The sequence below is a fragment of the Panthera pardus genome, unplaced genomic scaffold (genome assembly GCF_024362965.1).
Source record: "Panthera pardus isolate Hobbes unplaced genomic scaffold, ASM2436296v1 HiC_scaffold_6, whole genome shotgun sequence".
NCBI lineage: Eukaryota > Metazoa > Chordata > Mammalia > Carnivora > Felidae > Panthera > Panthera pardus.
This window is the reverse complement of record NW_026526991.1, coordinates 86,358,999-86,374,656: the sequence shown is the minus strand read 5'-3', so window position 1 is coordinate 86,374,656 and position 15,658 is coordinate 86,358,999. Positions and strand designations below refer to the sequence as shown.

The window sequence follows — 15,658 nt, the reverse complement described above, 5'->3', positions numbered from 1 at the left end:
CCTATCTCTAAGTTTAGATATGTAAAAGTCCTAAAATGTTGTGATTTAACAAAAAATATATTGGGAGGCAATGCCATTTTAGAACAAATGCATTATGCCGCTTTTGATAAGACTACAATATTGATAATATGTCAAAACCATTCTCTTCGTTTGTGCGTATTACACTGAAAATGGCAGCTTTGACGTAAAGCATCTGCTTGTGAATTCATCAGCTAAACCTTTATAAACAAGCCACATCATACATTTTTCCTTCAAATTATAAATTCAAAACATGGTTTTATTGGTGATTCACTTTCCTGTCCCTCTTCCTAAAAATGTTTCTGTGTTTTTGGTAGGGAGAGGGGGAAGAGGCATTTTATTTGTTTGTTGAGTGACCTAACATTTGGGTTTCACTTAGGACTTCATTTGAAACAATATATAATTTTATTTAGTTTATTGCTCATTTTTGGAAGTTGCTACCATCCCTTGAAATTAAATCCTAAAATCTAATATTTAAAGAAATATTATGATTTTATCCAGTTTCGATGGTAACCTTTTAGTCCTTAGTTTTTAATGTTTTCCTTCTTCTAAGACCTTGGGAAACACTACAGGAGCAGCTTTGTCTCCTTCTTGCTTGACTTACGCTTTAAAGGGAATAAATATTCCTCGAGTTTCTACCTATAGACTACTTTCTATATTCCATTCTCATTTACTAACCTAACCTTATGTTCATGTCTTCACAGCTGGCAAGTCTAAATATCAAGTGCCCAAATCCTAATCTCTCTTACACAATCTATTTGCAGATAGAGAGCATCAGCCCCTCAAACTTCAATCCCAAATCAACTGTATCTGTTCTCTCCCCGTACACTCCCTGATATTTCTATTGCTAGCCATTTTCCCAGCCACACAGACTCACAAAGTTTCATTTTTGTCACTTATATCATCTAAAGCTTTACTACTCAAAATGTCTCAGGATCAGTAGAGTAACATCCATCAGCGTCACCGGGGAGTTTATTAGAAATGAGAATTTCAGACCTCACCCTAGCTGTACTAAATCAGAAACCGCATTTTTACAAGTTTTCCAAGTGATTCATATGCATTTTAGTTCCTGAGGAGCACTACTCTAACTTTTAGAGGAAAGGGATTATCTTGCTTATCTATGGTACCTTAGCATATGGTGGGTACTCAGGTCCTTGTTCAGTATCTGCCTATGTATGTAACTGTTTCGACTGAATATTGATATACTTTGCATCCTTTCCCTCTTGCACTCTACACATTCCTTTTTGAAGTTACCTTATGTTCAGCATCATTAATGTCCCCTTCCCCTGGTCATCTCCATCAGCATACATGTTCGGTAAATGGTTTCTTAATTGTTATTCAGACACACCAACAAACCTGATTTTAGCAGGACACTGCAGGTGGTATCACCATCCTGGAATCTGACTTTAGCCCTGTAGGCAGGCAATATTGCCCCCAGAAACTTAAACTTACCACAACCATTTCGGCACCAGAACATGCTTCTCCTAATTCCCACTTTCCTCCATCTTAGCTCCAGATTTCCCATCCAAGTGGGCATGTCTGATTGGTGAAGCCTGTGTCATGTGCTCATATCCTAGCTGACAGGGAGGCTGGGAAAGTGAGTGCCTGGCATTTTCAGCTTGTACAATAGAAGGAAGACTCTGCCTCCCACCAAGATTCTTATTCCATAATTCATAATTTAGAAAACTTTAGGAATTCCCTAAAAATGAAAGGGTTCAGATATTACTGAAAGGCCAAAAATTAATAACACACTTCCACCATCCTCAAGCATCTACTCTTTAAAAAAAATTCACTTTTTCTTTCCCCCTTTTAGTGAAATGTAGTGAAACTAACCTAAAAATTGTGCACACTTGTCTTTCTTGCCTCATATCCTATTCACTTTAGACCCTCTCCAATATAGCTTATGGCCTCAAAAGCTATCATATTCCCAAATCCAGTGCACACTTCCTAGTGCTCATCTAGCTTGACCTTCCAACATTGTTAGATATTCTGCTGGCTTCCATGGCCTCATGATCTCTGGAAATTTCTCTTTTCTTTTTTATTGCTTCACCTCAACTTGTTTTGCTGGCTCTCCTGTTTATCTCTGTATGTTTGTTTTCATAGCTCTGTCCCTGTTTCTCGCTGCCTTCTTCTTCTTCTTCTTCTTCTTCTTCTTCTTCTTCTTCTTCTTCTTCTTCTTCTTCTTCTAATTTATTTTTGAGAGAGTGCAAGCAGGGGGGGGAGGGGCAGAGAGAGGGACTGAGTATCTGAAGCAAGCTCTGTGCTGACAGCAGTGAGTCAGTGAGCCAGATGTGGGGCTTGAACTCATAAACTATGAGATCATGACCTGAGCTGAATTTGGATGCTCAACCAACTAAGCCACCCAGGTGCCCCCCTGCTTCTCTTTCGTAACTCCTCTTAGTCTCTAGGTGTTCTTGTTCAATTCCAATCCTTTTCCTTCCTTAAAATTCATAGAATTCTTAAATTTGAATTCTGCCTTTAGAAAAAAGTCTCGGGGCGTTTGGGTGCCTTACTTGGTTAGGTGAGTGAGCTTTGGATTCCTATTGGAGAGACACTAAAGATGGTTGTGTCTATTGGTAAACATGCTTCATGCTTTATTAAAAGGTTGTACTACGCAGGCGCGTGATGGCTCCGTTGGTTAAGCATCCGACTTTGGCTCAGGTCATGATCTCTGGGTTCGTGGGTTTGAGCCCATTGTCTCTCTCTCTCTCTGCCCTTTCCCCTTTCACATATTCTCTTTCCCTCTCAAAATAAATAAAAAACATTAAAAAAATTATAGGCTGGTGACCTCTTTGCTGAGCTCTGTAGAGTTTTGCATTTCCAACTGCCTACTTAACATTTCAACTTGAATGCTTAATGCATATTTTAATTTTAATATTCAAATTTAATTTCCGTCTCTTTAACTGGCTCCTTATGAAGTCTCCAATTTCAGTAATGGCTTTATCATACCCAGTGTTTAAGCCAAAAACCCAAAATTCATCCTTGATTTATTTTTCTTATACTCTCATATCCCATTTATCCACAGGCTCTACATTTTCTATCTCTAACATCTATCCCAAATTCATTTACAGCTCTCCATTCCCTGCAAGTACCACCCAAATCTAAGCCATCATCACTTTTGCTTATAACCATGTTTGCACATGAACTGGTCCAATTCTTCCTCTCCTACCTCATTTCCAAGTGCTCTCGCCTATCACCCTGTGACCAACTTAGCTTTGGCCTCATTGGTCTCCTCCCTATTCCTCAAACAAGCCAAGCTCTTTGTCATCCCAAGATTTTGCTTTTCTTTACTCTGCCTGTTACACTAATTCTCACTCTAACTCATCTCATGTCTGACTCTACCTGATCCTTCCAGACCCCTTCAATTGTTGCCTTCCCTAAACCAGCCCATCACTTACCTTATCACATCACCTAGCTTATTTTTACTTTATAAAGCATTTAAAACAGTTTTGAATTACCTTATTTACCTGTTTACTAGTTTACGGTATTTCTCCCCTGACTGGAAGATAAGCTTGATCACAGCAGAGAAGGTGTCTTTTTAATGCATGGCTGTGTCCCTTGAACTAAAAGAAGAAATGTCCAATACATAGTAGGCTTTTAATAAATGTTTGTTAAAGAATCGAATGGATACTTAGGTGAAGGATTGATGTAAAATTCCATTGAGATCCCCTAACCTTTTCATTTCTGCCCAAAGGATTCATCTTTAGTCATCGGTGATAGCTTTGATAGCTAGCTACCCAAAACAAGTTTGCTTACTGTATTCATTTACTTTTGATTCAGCCTGGGCTTGTTAATCATTGTCTCTACTACTACTAATAACTACTTTGGGAAGCTAGTGGGAAAAGCAAAAAACGATGATTCTGATATATTCAGGATATCTCCTGGCTGATGTGGTCAGTATCTAAATAAGTGATGCCCACTCATCAATCATTTCTCTACTTCCTGCAAATGAATCTCCCTGGAAAAATCATCAGATCCTCTCAATCTTGAATACTGACAAGAAGTCCCTATGGACTCCCTAACTCTACTGAAGATCCGGAGGGGTCCTAGACACTAAGATTTAAAAGCCCCACTCTCAGAACAAGATTAGAAAACTGACAGGCAAAGTTGTAGTTACCTCAGGTTCTGGAAAGGAGCAGAACATGAAGGTAAGTAGAAGTTTTACTTACTTGAGACTTTTAAGCTATTTTATGAAACGCTTTATAGTTTCTTACCCATTTTATCTTTAATAAGCATTTTATAGGCTAACGGATATTTAAACAATATGCCTTAAAATATCAAAATCATTTGATTTTACTTCAAAAAAATCAGTCATTTGAGTGAATTAATGGAAATAACATATTTCTACTTTTTCTTACAAAGAGAACTCCCTTGCAGATTAATTACAAGGTAGACTAGGGAATCACCCTCTCCCCCACATGCTAAGTGTTATTAAAAATAATTATCAAAAATAGAGCACGTCGAAAAGTAAGAGGTTTGTAATTGTTCGGGTGTAATGGAGTAGAAGATCCTATAGGCACAGAAACTACTTTCTTTGATCTTTTCTTGTAGGGACTCAGAAGTCTGGTGGCAACAACCTTGGCTCTTTTTCTAGTGTTTTCTTTCATAGGAGATTCCAGTAGCGCGCCACAGGTAATCAAACGCAAAAACCGGGGCTCCTGGATGTTCTTTCCCTCCCTTCCTTCTTTTCTGTTCTTTTTTCTCTTCTCCCTCCCTCCCTCCCCCTCTTTCTTTCTTTTTGCTAATAGAGGACTGGGCTACATTGTGTTATTAACCGCTTTTCTCTTCTACCTGGGTTGTAGGGACTCTTTGAGAGAAGGAACTGGACTCCCCAATCTATGCTCTATCTGAAGGGTGCACGTACGTTCCAAATACTTTGCTCTCCCTACAGCAATAAAGGAAGATCTTTAGGGGTGTAAGAATCCATGGGATAGACGCGTGGGGAGAAAATAATATCGAGTGTGTTCCCTTAATAGCCGAGGTCATCCTGCAGGACAGAGTGGGGGTGGGGGGGGGTGTGGCAACGGAAGAAAAAGACTCCCTGATTATTAGAAATTCTCCATCCTCAACTGGAGGGTTGCTGGCTCTTGCCGCACAGGAAGACTGCAGACTGGCCTGGGAAACACCCCACGGGCTAGTGAACCCGACCGACCGCTCCAAAGCCCATGCGCCGCGGCGGGCCGGGCGCGGGCAGGTACCGGCTGGGTGCAGCAGGTGCAGGAAGTGCTCGGGCCGGTCCCGGCTCGGCGCAGACAGGCGTGGGGGCAGGGCTCGTCTGGGGGCGGGCAGCGCAGGGGCGGGGCGCTGGTAAAGGGCGCTCGGTGCAGTCCGGGGGTGCGCGACCAGCGCCCGAAAACCGGCTGTCCCGCGCGGACCCAGGCCGCCGCCGCGGACCCACCCCTCCTGACCTGGGGACCCGCGGCGCGGAGCCCATTTTAACCGCGATTGTTGAGTGTTTAGCGGGCCAGCTCAGCCCCGCGTCTCGCCTTTGCAGAGGGGCGCCGCTTCATCTCGGACCAGAGTCGGAAGAAGGACCTCTCGGACCGGCCACCACCGGGTGAGTGAGCCAAGGAGAGGGGGGCGGTCCGGAGACTGGCAGCAGGACTCAGCGGGCAGGGCGCGCTCGGCCAGGCGCCGAACAACTGCGGCTCCGCTCCGGGAGGGACGTGGCTCCGGGGCCACCCTGGGGGAGAGCCAGCCAAGGCTGAGTCCAAGCTGGCAGCCAGGGCACCGCGCACTGGTGCGCGGCTGAGGCTGGGGCTGACGCTCCCGAAGCTGAACTGGGCCTCGTCTGCTCCGACCGCCCTCTGGCCGACGGGTGTGCAGAGGTCCCGGGGCGGGGGGGGGGGGGGGGGGGGGGCGTCATCCAGAGACAGGCCAGGCCTGGGCTTCACGTTCGAGGAGTCAAGGAGGAGGAGGAGTGAGAACTGTGCAACTGCCCCTAAATGTACCTCCCCGTTTTTGGCAAGACCTTTACACGGTTTCCTCTTCAATGTTCTTGTTATTAAAGTAGTGATTTTCCCGGACAAATATACGCTCCTATAAATTACTAGAAAGGGCTCTAAAGCAGCTTAAAACCGGAAATAGTTCATAGGCAGAGGCCATTAAGAGTAGGGCCAGGGACTGTTATTTTCCTTATGTGTGGCCAAGAATATAGATTATTATTTCAAACTGCTCTGAACGAATGAGAGAGGAAGTAGTCGAGACTCCAAGGAGGATCCATCCCATCCAGATGTTTCTGCCCAGACGTCCCATGTTAAGCTCTGAAGGGAAAAGTTACTCAGGGTCCTTTATCCTAATCCACCCTCCTTTCATGGCATTGTCTGCAGTATATTTAAATACCTTTCCATATATGTAATACACAGCAAAACCAATTGTAAGTAACGTCCAAGGGAAGTGTGAAATGCTTCAATTCATAAAAATCAGTCCTCTGTGGAAGGGGCATCCTTGGCTAAGGCATCAAAAACCTATTTTATAAGGGTTTTTCTATTTATAGTATATCAGAATAGGGTTTATCTACTACAGGAATATTTAAATGCTAATAAGAATGTGTATACACTTCTATTTCTCCAGAAAGACGAAGCCCAAATCCCCAACTACTAACTCTTCCAGAGACAGCAGCTCTGCTACTGGCTTCCTTGCAGAGACCACAAGAAGGTACAAATATAGTGACTGCTTTCAACTGCGGGACAGGGAAGCTTTGATCACTTTTGGGATTCTGTGTTGAATACCAAGTTGCCTTTGTTCAGATTTTTGAATATAATTAACAGTTGCCCCCCTCCACAAACAATTCAGACATCTTTCTTATATAAACACTAGCACACTTCTCATTAACGTGAGTCCCCAAGAACATGAAAACATTTCCTCGAGGACACTGGGGAATTTCATATTGATTTCATAAACCAGAGCCTATTGTGACCTTATTTTCACTTAGAACTCTAGCACTAAAAATGCTCAAAGTTCAACCTCATTATATACAGTTAATAAAACTGAAGCCAAAGAGGTTTAAAAATGTTAAATCCAATTGCTCACTATTAAAGACTGGGCCAAATGAAATTGTTGACAATGAAATAGTTTTTACTTGCATATGTAGCAGTATCTTATGGCTGATCCTAATAGATTCTAAGCCTGTGTAATTTTCATTATACTATACAGCTGCTTCTATATGAAGATTAGGTATAATTTTCAAATAGAGGCACTCTGGACCACACTGTCCTGGTCAGTTAGGCATCCAACTTCAGCTCAGGTCATGATCTCACGGCTGGTGAGTTCCAGCCCCATATCGAACTGTGTTGACAGCTCAAAACCTTCAGCCAGCTTCAGATTCTGTGTCTCTCTCTGCCCTTCCCCAGTTTGTGCTCTGCCTCTCAAAAATAAATAAACATTTCAAAAATTTTTTTCAAAAATAGAGACACTCTGTCCATGTAACATTGAAACCACTAGTTGAATTAAGGCATCTTGCTACTAGATAAGTCAGGGCTTTGGAGTATGTAACAGACTGGGTTCAAATCCTTGTTCTGCTGCTTTACTAGCTGGATGACCCTGAGTCTTAGTATCATTATTGGAAAAATGGAATAATGATACCCATGTGCAGGGTTGCTATGAGAGCTAATTGGAACAAGGTACATAGTTTTAGTTACTATTAACAATAGAGGTCATCAAAGCATTATTCAGACCTAGAATGTTCCCTCTCAAAAATTGTAATGATGCCATATTGTGACATAATTTAAAATTTTAAATATTAAAAAAAAAAAAAAAATATATATATATATATATATATATATATATATATATATATATATAGCAAGTGGTCTGGTGATCAAAGCACAGGCTGCTGGCCTTGTGCTCTGACACGTATGCTAATGGAGAAGACATATCCTTGGTGCCTAGTATTGGATGGGCCATATGAGGAGGAAAAAAGAGCAAAACATATTTTCCAGCTTCAAGCTTATGGTTTTCTTGCGAAAAAAAAAAAATACTGATGAGAAGCAAATGCAAGAGAGTGGGATTGGAGGTCTTCTGAACTCAGTGCAAGGCCGAGGTCAACGTGGATGGGTAGTGGGGATTATAATACTTAATTGAGCAAATGTGCATTTATGCCTGCTAGGCGCCAGCTAACTGGCAGGCAGAGAAGAAAGCAGATTAAGGGGAAGCAGGAATGAGAACAATCTTTGCAGCAAAATGATAGGGTGAGCAGTCAGTGGAATAGCAGAACGCAGGAGGAGTGGTTATGTTAGAGCTAGGACGACCATTACTGCTATTATTACTACTGCCCGGAGCTACTAGTTGTTGAGGGCTTACTATAATACAGGGGGCCAGGTGCTGTTTCAGCATATGATATAGGTCAATACTTTTAGCCCTCATAGTAACCCTGGGAGGTAAGGGCATTATTATCCACACTTTCCAGGTGAGGAAATAGAGGCACAAAAAGATGAAGTAGCTTGCCCACTATTACATGGCAGGTACTTACTAGAAGCGAGATGAAGAATGAAGATAATTTGTCTTTGTTTGAGAATCAGTAAGAAGTCCTCTGGATTCACAGCAGAATGATGACATGGTGAAGGAGGATGAATCTGATTATGGCACAGAGGGTAACAATAAAACAATGATTATTTTTCAGAGAGTAACAATAAGAACAGTAACAATATCTACAATATAGGAACATCTGCCATGTGTCACATATGAATGCTAACCTTTATAGTTGAGAAAACTGAACCTTTATGAGGTGTGTTTACTTTCCTAAAGTCATGCAATTGGTAAAAAGCCACGTTGGGATTTTAACTCAGGTCCAAGTGACTCCACTGCTCTCTCCATTATATCTTGCCATCTCTCAAATGCATTGTATCGAACAGGAAAGACCACAGATGGGGATCAGGGAGAAGCAAAGGAAAGTGAAAGGAAACCACAGGAATGAGGAGGTGAGGTGGAGCAGTCAGGAATGGACAGAGAGGCTCCACTCTGAGGTATCCTGGAAGGAAGAATAAGTAACGTGGGATAACTATTCACTGAAAGGATAGAAGGGAATCCAGAACAAGCACATTTTTGAAGTGGTATTATGGGAGTTTGAAATGGTTATGCTGGTGAGGAATGAAAATTTCTGTGGATATAATGGAAGTTCAGTTTGAGATGACAGAGACAGTCCAGTGAGTAAAGGAGTGTAGGTCAGTGGTTCTCAATTATCCATCTATGGACTGGTTCCATTGGAGTTAACTGGAGAGAGTCCTCAAAATACAGATGGCTCAGCCTTAGACCCAGAGATTCTGATTCTGTAAAACTTGAATGAAGCCTCAGAATCTGTATCCTTAAAAAGTTCCCCCAAATGATTCTGATGGTCAGTCAGATATGGGAACGACTGGAATTCAGAGCCAGTTAATAAAGAGTGAAACCATGAAAATGGAAATCTCTTCTAGGCCTCAGATATAACAGGAGAAGGGCAGACAATAAAGGATTTGCCTTGGAGAGTACCTAGAGATTAAGGGGAATGGAGGAAAGTCATATCAGTGAAGGGACTTTTAAAGGAGAAGGCAGGGATGTAAGAGGAGAACCAGAATAACAGCATATCCAGAAATCAAGAATGGAGAGTTCCAAGAAAGGAGTGATTAAAGCATCACATGGAGCAGAATGGTTAGTAAGAGTACAGAAATCAATGGAAAGGAAGATCCTGTTGGCTAGGACGGGTCACTGAATAGCAGTTCACAGGACTTTAGCTCAGCCCCTGCCCAGTGATACTACTTGCCACTGCCATGCCCCTTCTGAAACCTTGTTGAGTGCGAACTGGGGACAAGAAGTAAGCAGTGCTAGCTGTCCTGGCTCTCAGGACTCTTGCAATGAAAAGGTGAGAAGTAGTTGGATCGTGGATAGAGGATGCTGTATCCAAGGTGACCTTTACTAAATTGGACATTCGGCAGGCATGCTTACTGATTGTTGAAATGTGTTAGGAGATCGCTGGCGAAGATGGATTGAAGGAGACGTTTTTTATTTGGTTTTTGAGAAGATGTGTGAAGCCAGAAAGAAAATAAATAAATAAAAAGTGAGCTAGAATGAAAGGGGGGGGGGGTAATTTCAAAGAGGGGAAGAAAGGGGCCCCTGGGTGGCTCAGTCGGTTGAGCATCTGACTTTGGCTCATGTCAGGATCTCACAGTTCATGAGTTCGACATCTGGTTCTGTGCTGACAGCTCAGAGCCTGGAGCCTGCTTTGGATTCTGTGTCTCCCTCTCTGGCCCTCCCCTGCTCACACTCTGTCTGTGTGTGTGTGTGTCTCTCTCTCAAGAATAAATAAACATTAAAAAAAAATTAAAGAGAGGAAGAAGAATCTTCATTAGAAACTTTAGGAAAGGGTGTGTGATTATAGGTCCCAATTTCAAGTCGTTTTTGGAAAATAAATATAACTTAAAATTTTTTATTCTAGAGAGAAAGAGAGCACGAGTGGAGGAGAGGGGTAGAGAGAGAGAGAATCCCAAGCAGGCTCCATGCTCAGTGCAGAGCCTGACATGCAGCTCAATCCCATGACCCTGGGATCATGACCTGAGCCGAAATCAAGGGTTGGACACTTAACCGACTGAACCACCAGGCTCCCTGGAAAATAAATGTAATTTTGTAGTCATTGAAGTTTCCAGAGTAGCTTGTTTCTGATGATGAAATAAGGGAACAAAATTTTATTACTTTAAATTGATGGGAAAGTTTTGGATTTATATACGATATATTCGTTACTAGTGCCTTTAATATTTTTATTCTAAAATCCCTAAGTATTACTTGGTAGACTCTTATTTTAAATAGTTAATTTTTATTTTAGTAACTGACATACAAGGATGCACTTCTTACAGAGTTTTTTTTTCCCCCTTCTCTTTAAAGAGCAGCCCATCATCTGTAATATTCTAAAATGTGCTAGCCATTCAAGTTAAAATGTAACTCAGACATTTGAATTATATTGTAACTAACTAAAGGAATGTGATTTTATCTAGAAATAATCTTAAGGAAGGTTAGGAGAGGCATTTTCCTCTGGCAACTCCCAGTCCTGACACCATGGTAAGTTTTAGCTCTTCTGCCCGTTGTTACAGTCCCAGGAACCTGCTATCATCTGACTTCTTAGCTATCCTGACCCGGAAGTGATACCTCATGCTCTAAAGTTTTGCAATCCCATCCAGCTAACAAGTGTCTCCTCTTTTTGTTTCATTTCCTCCCCAGGCCTAGTATAGCTCAGGTAATAAGAGAATATGTGCAAAAGTATTCCCATGTCATCTTTCCCAAGTAGGATGCATTGTTAATAGGAAACAGGGAAACAGCGCCTTGATGCAATTTAATGGTTCTAATGGTGGATATTTTATTTTATTTTTTATCTTATTTATTTTATTTTTAATGTTTATTTATTTTTGAGAGAGAGAGAGAGAGAGCACAAGTAGGGGAGGGCCAGAGAGAGAGGGAGACACAGAATCTGAAGCAGGCTCCAGGCTCCGAGCTGCCAGCACAGAGCCCGACATGGGGCTCAAACTCATGGACCCCGAGATCATGACCTGAGCTGAAATTGGATGCTTAATCAACTGAGCCACCCAGGCATCCCTAATGGTGGATATTTTAGACATGTGGCACACTTAGAGCAAGATATGTGACCTTTTCAGATTTCTACCAAACATACCATACTATAGTTTCACTCATTCTAGAGAATGACATGTGACATGTGAGTTCCCCTATGTGTGTAGATATGAGGGGAAAAAATTTTAAACCAAATCGATCAAAACACACTTATTTTGATTCTCCATAGCAAACTGCAGGAGTTAACATAATCTAGGAGGCTAAATGTTTATTTTTTAAATTTCTCTTTATCTTATTTTTTCTCCTTTTAAAACACAGAGAATTATGTTTATTTTATGTATTTTTTTTTCTCACAGCTGGAGAAGAAAACTTTGATCAAACCGGAATCCTAGAAGACTACTAACCTGGGGAAAATAGACCAAATTACATTCAAATACAGTTCCATTCTTGTTGAAAACATGAGCCATGTAAATAAAGCCTTTGGAGGCTTTTTACTTCAGTTGTAATCTTAGGAACATGCACAACCAGTTTCATTCTTTCCAGCAACAAAGGTAATGTAGAGTTCTTAGCTGAGAGCATCACCTTCTTTCATTGCTTCAGGTCCTGTTTAGGTCACCTTGTGTCTTAGTCCCCTTTAGAATTAAGCATAAGGCCAGCGACTCTTTAGAGTGTGCTTTCTTTTTGTTAAAACGAGTCTGTCTTGAACTAGTGATTCTCAGTTGTTTTTTTTTTTCATTCTGTTACCCCTTGCATTGTCCTGTCACTCAGCAGCAGATCTCCCTCTCCTTTTCTGCCTTTTTCCCATCTTCATGGGTGGGGGGATGGGGAGGCATGGCAGGATGGGAAAGAGTAGAGTGTTCTCTTAATAGTTCATCTAGGAGACATAAATTAAGAAGGGAAGAGGAAGGAGTTGACTGGGAAGAAGCCCTGTGCTAAGAACACTTCAGTGTAGTTGCTGAAAGAGGGCATGATCTCTGAAGCTGGTGGAAGGTTCCACAATGGAGAGCTTCCCTTTGTATTATTTGGGGATCTCCCTGAATTCTGGGAGTTACTGGGAAATAAGCAGATGGAGACACACACTCTGTTCCTGTGTACATTGTACAAAAGGAACAAACCAGTTTTTCAGAGGTAACTCATTTTTCACAGCTAAACAGATTCAAAGAGTCTGCTTACTCTAATTAACTAGAGCTCTAGGCTTTATTTTACCTTAAAACATTACATAAAGGCACCCTGATAACATCAGTACAGAGTGATATGCCTAATCTGGTCCTTCTCAAAACTTTGAACTTAGGTTCAAAACTGTCTGAAAAAAACACACACATGCAGTAACACACACACACATATCCACAGCTAGCATAATAACCTATTTTTTTGGAATTGGAATGTGATCACCATGTTAATTTTTTGACCTAATTAATTGAGAGCTATTATTGATAAATGTCATAAGTGGAAAACATTGTTAATTCTTATTGTCATCAATATATAGCCATTATTCAGTAGCTAAAGAATACCTTTATGTGAATGTATCTGTACCTTGAGATTACAGTTTCACTGTTATGAAGTCAAAACCTTGCTTATAAGATTTGTCTGTATCTTGTTTCATAATTGAATAATGAAACTATATTCAAGTTAATGTAACACAGATCTCTTGCAAAAACTAATATGCTAGCATTAAAAAAACTATGTGGTATTATATAGGCACCTGTCATTTATTATGAATTGACTTTAAAGTAGATTTTCTAGATAGTGCTTGTATCCAGTATATTGACATTTTACTCATCTGACATAGACTTATACATATTGGCTATTTAAACATCATGCTTATTCCAAGAATATTTTAAAACCCTATCATGTGAAATAATTCTTCCCACAACTAAGCAGAACAACCTCAAGTATTTCACACTAAAACAGAGTTTTTAAAAGCTTTCAGGAGGTGCCTGGGTGGCTCAGTTGGTTAAGTGTCTGACTTTGGCTCAGGTCATGATATCGTGGTCCGTGAGTTTGAGCCCCACGTTGGACTCTGTGCTGACAGCTCAGAGCCTGGATCCTGCTTCAGATTCTGTCTCCCTCTCTCTCTTCCCCTCCCCCACTTGTGCTCTGTCTCTCTCTCTCTCTCTCTCTCAAAAATAAACATTAAAAAAAAACTTTCAAAATGACCAACAGCTATTAAAATAATAGTGTTATATTATAATACTATTAATATTGTATAGAATACTAAGTATATTATAGGCGCCTGAATTCCTTGAATGTTGTTCTGCCATACAGATGTGCTGATTAACATAGTAGTTGCATACAGGCCCCTCTGCCCAGCTGCTATAACATTCTGTCTGTCTTGGGATATTTTGCAGTTCTCTTTATTTCTATATTTTTCAAAACTGAAATGAACAAAAAATGTTCACATTATATGGCTTATATTTTAAACTTGGGAAATACCTGCCTGCAAGTCACATCCATGTCCTAGAATACCACTTCCTTCAGGTGGACAGCTCCCACTGGACAGGACAGTGTCCACTGCTCTTCCCTGTTTGCTTCTGTATCCTTTCTCACCTTTTGCCATCTGGCCTCCAGCATGGGCTCTCAATTACTCTTTTTTCCCCTGGGTTTCCCCAGTGGGTGCCTCCTCTCCCCCAACAGCACCATAATGATCCCATGAGGAGAGGGACGGCAGAGGCCCTGGCATGTTAAAACCAGCCTCCAACTAGCATTTCCCCTTTATCTGGTTATGAGAAATAAACATCTGTATCCTATCAACCTTGATTGGATAATCAAAATAAGTTACATTATTTTGCTTCAGTGCCAGGAGAAAGGGAAGTGGGGATGTCACCTGTTGGTTTCCTGTTACTGGACTATAAATTCCATTAGTAAGAGTTTATTTCTAATATGACCTCTTCTTTGTATCCCTCACATGTCTCCATAGAAGTGTATCTTCACCCTTTGGACCTCTCCAAGTACCTTGACCAGTTCCTCTCCTGAGTCCTCCTTGTGGGAAACTATTAGCAGAGCACTTGTCACATGTTCTAGTCTCATCAGTATATATAAAACCAGCTCTGTGCACCCTAACTCTTGACATGGAAGGAAGGGTGGTGCAATGCATGAAACATGTCTTGATGGCTGATCAGGCAGACACTATTTTCTATGGTTCCTGTGCTCCAATTTATGAAGACATACATTCTTGAAAAACACCCATTTTCTTGCACTTCTGTTTCTCCCAATATGACCATTCATTTGTGCAACAACTGTTTATAAGGCACTATGCTAGAAACAGAGTCACCTACCAACAGCCCTATTTGTTGCTCTTCACCTGGCTTTGTCAGTCTTGGGGAAAGGACAGTAAATGACTGGAGCAAGGGGATGGAGTCCAGTGGCAGCAGCTGTCTGAATAGAGGACGGAGTCCAGGGTAGAAACATGCCTGGCTTTGCACTGGCTGGGGCGCTGGGTGGCTCCATCAGTTAAGTGTCTGATTCTTGATTTCAGTTCAGTCATGATCCCAGGGTCGTGGATCCAGCCCCGTGTCAGGCTCTGTGCTGACAGTACAGAGCCTGCTTGGGAGTCTCCCTCTCTCTCTCTCTGTCTCTCTCCCTCTCTCTTCCCCTCCTCCACTCATGTGTGTGTGTGTGTGTGTGTGTGTGTGTGTGTGTGTGTGCGCACGCGCATGTGTGTGCACACCTTCTCGCTCAAATAAATAAACATTAAAAAAAAATAGGTGTTTGCAAGTCAGTTTATTTCCATGTGCTCTATCACTTGTACTCCTTTCTAATCAGAGAACTATTCTTTCATTCAGAAAAAAAAAAGCACTTGAATTTTAAAATGTTTTATTAAGAAGCTATTTTACGGAGGAAATCTCATGCTTTCAATAACAATAGACTAACCAGTTACCAACCAAGGGTATCATTTGAATAGATGTATTGTGCCCCCTTACTAGGAATATATTTTCATTGTTATTGTAACACTGAAACCCCTTTTTATCATGAGATCTTTCTGGCACTTCAGCAAGTGAATATCTACATTATAATACAAATCCATCTCCTATTTTCTGACTCCCTGTGCAGACCTTTGCAAACTGCTCTGCAGATGTTGGGTTAATTTGGCATGCACAGGGCATATTTCAAG

At 41.4% G+C, this 15,658-nt stretch overlaps 1 protein-coding gene across 3 annotated transcripts; it reads left to right on the top strand.

The window, feature by feature from the left end:
* The first annotated feature begins 3,916 nt into the window (after positions 1-3,916).
* Positions 3,917-13,242, top strand: SPX (spexin hormone). Of its 3 annotated transcripts, none has more exons than XR_008419535.1 (6): positions 4,122-4,166; positions 4,570-4,650; positions 4,821-5,212; positions 5,513-5,575; positions 6,592-6,675; positions 11,904-13,242. XR_008419535.1 is itself a non-coding variant. In XM_053895145.1 (6 exons), exons 1-6 carry the CDS (start codon positions 4,161-4,163, stop codon positions 11,948-11,950), a joined length of 339 nt encoding a protein of 112 aa, XP_053751120.1. In that variant the 5' UTR covers positions 4,146-4,160; the 3' UTR covers positions 11,951-13,242. The 3 variants fall into 3 exon arrangements, 2 of the variants coding, with proteins under 2 accessions (XP_053751119.1, XP_053751120.1); XM_053895145.1 differs by having other exon boundaries at positions 4,146-4,166; positions 4,821-4,878; XM_053895144.1 differs by lacking the exon at positions 11,904-13,242 and adding an exon at positions 7,174-7,708 and having other exon boundaries at positions 3,917-4,166; positions 4,570-5,212.
* The last annotated feature ends 2,416 nt before the right edge of the window (positions 13,243-15,658 follow it).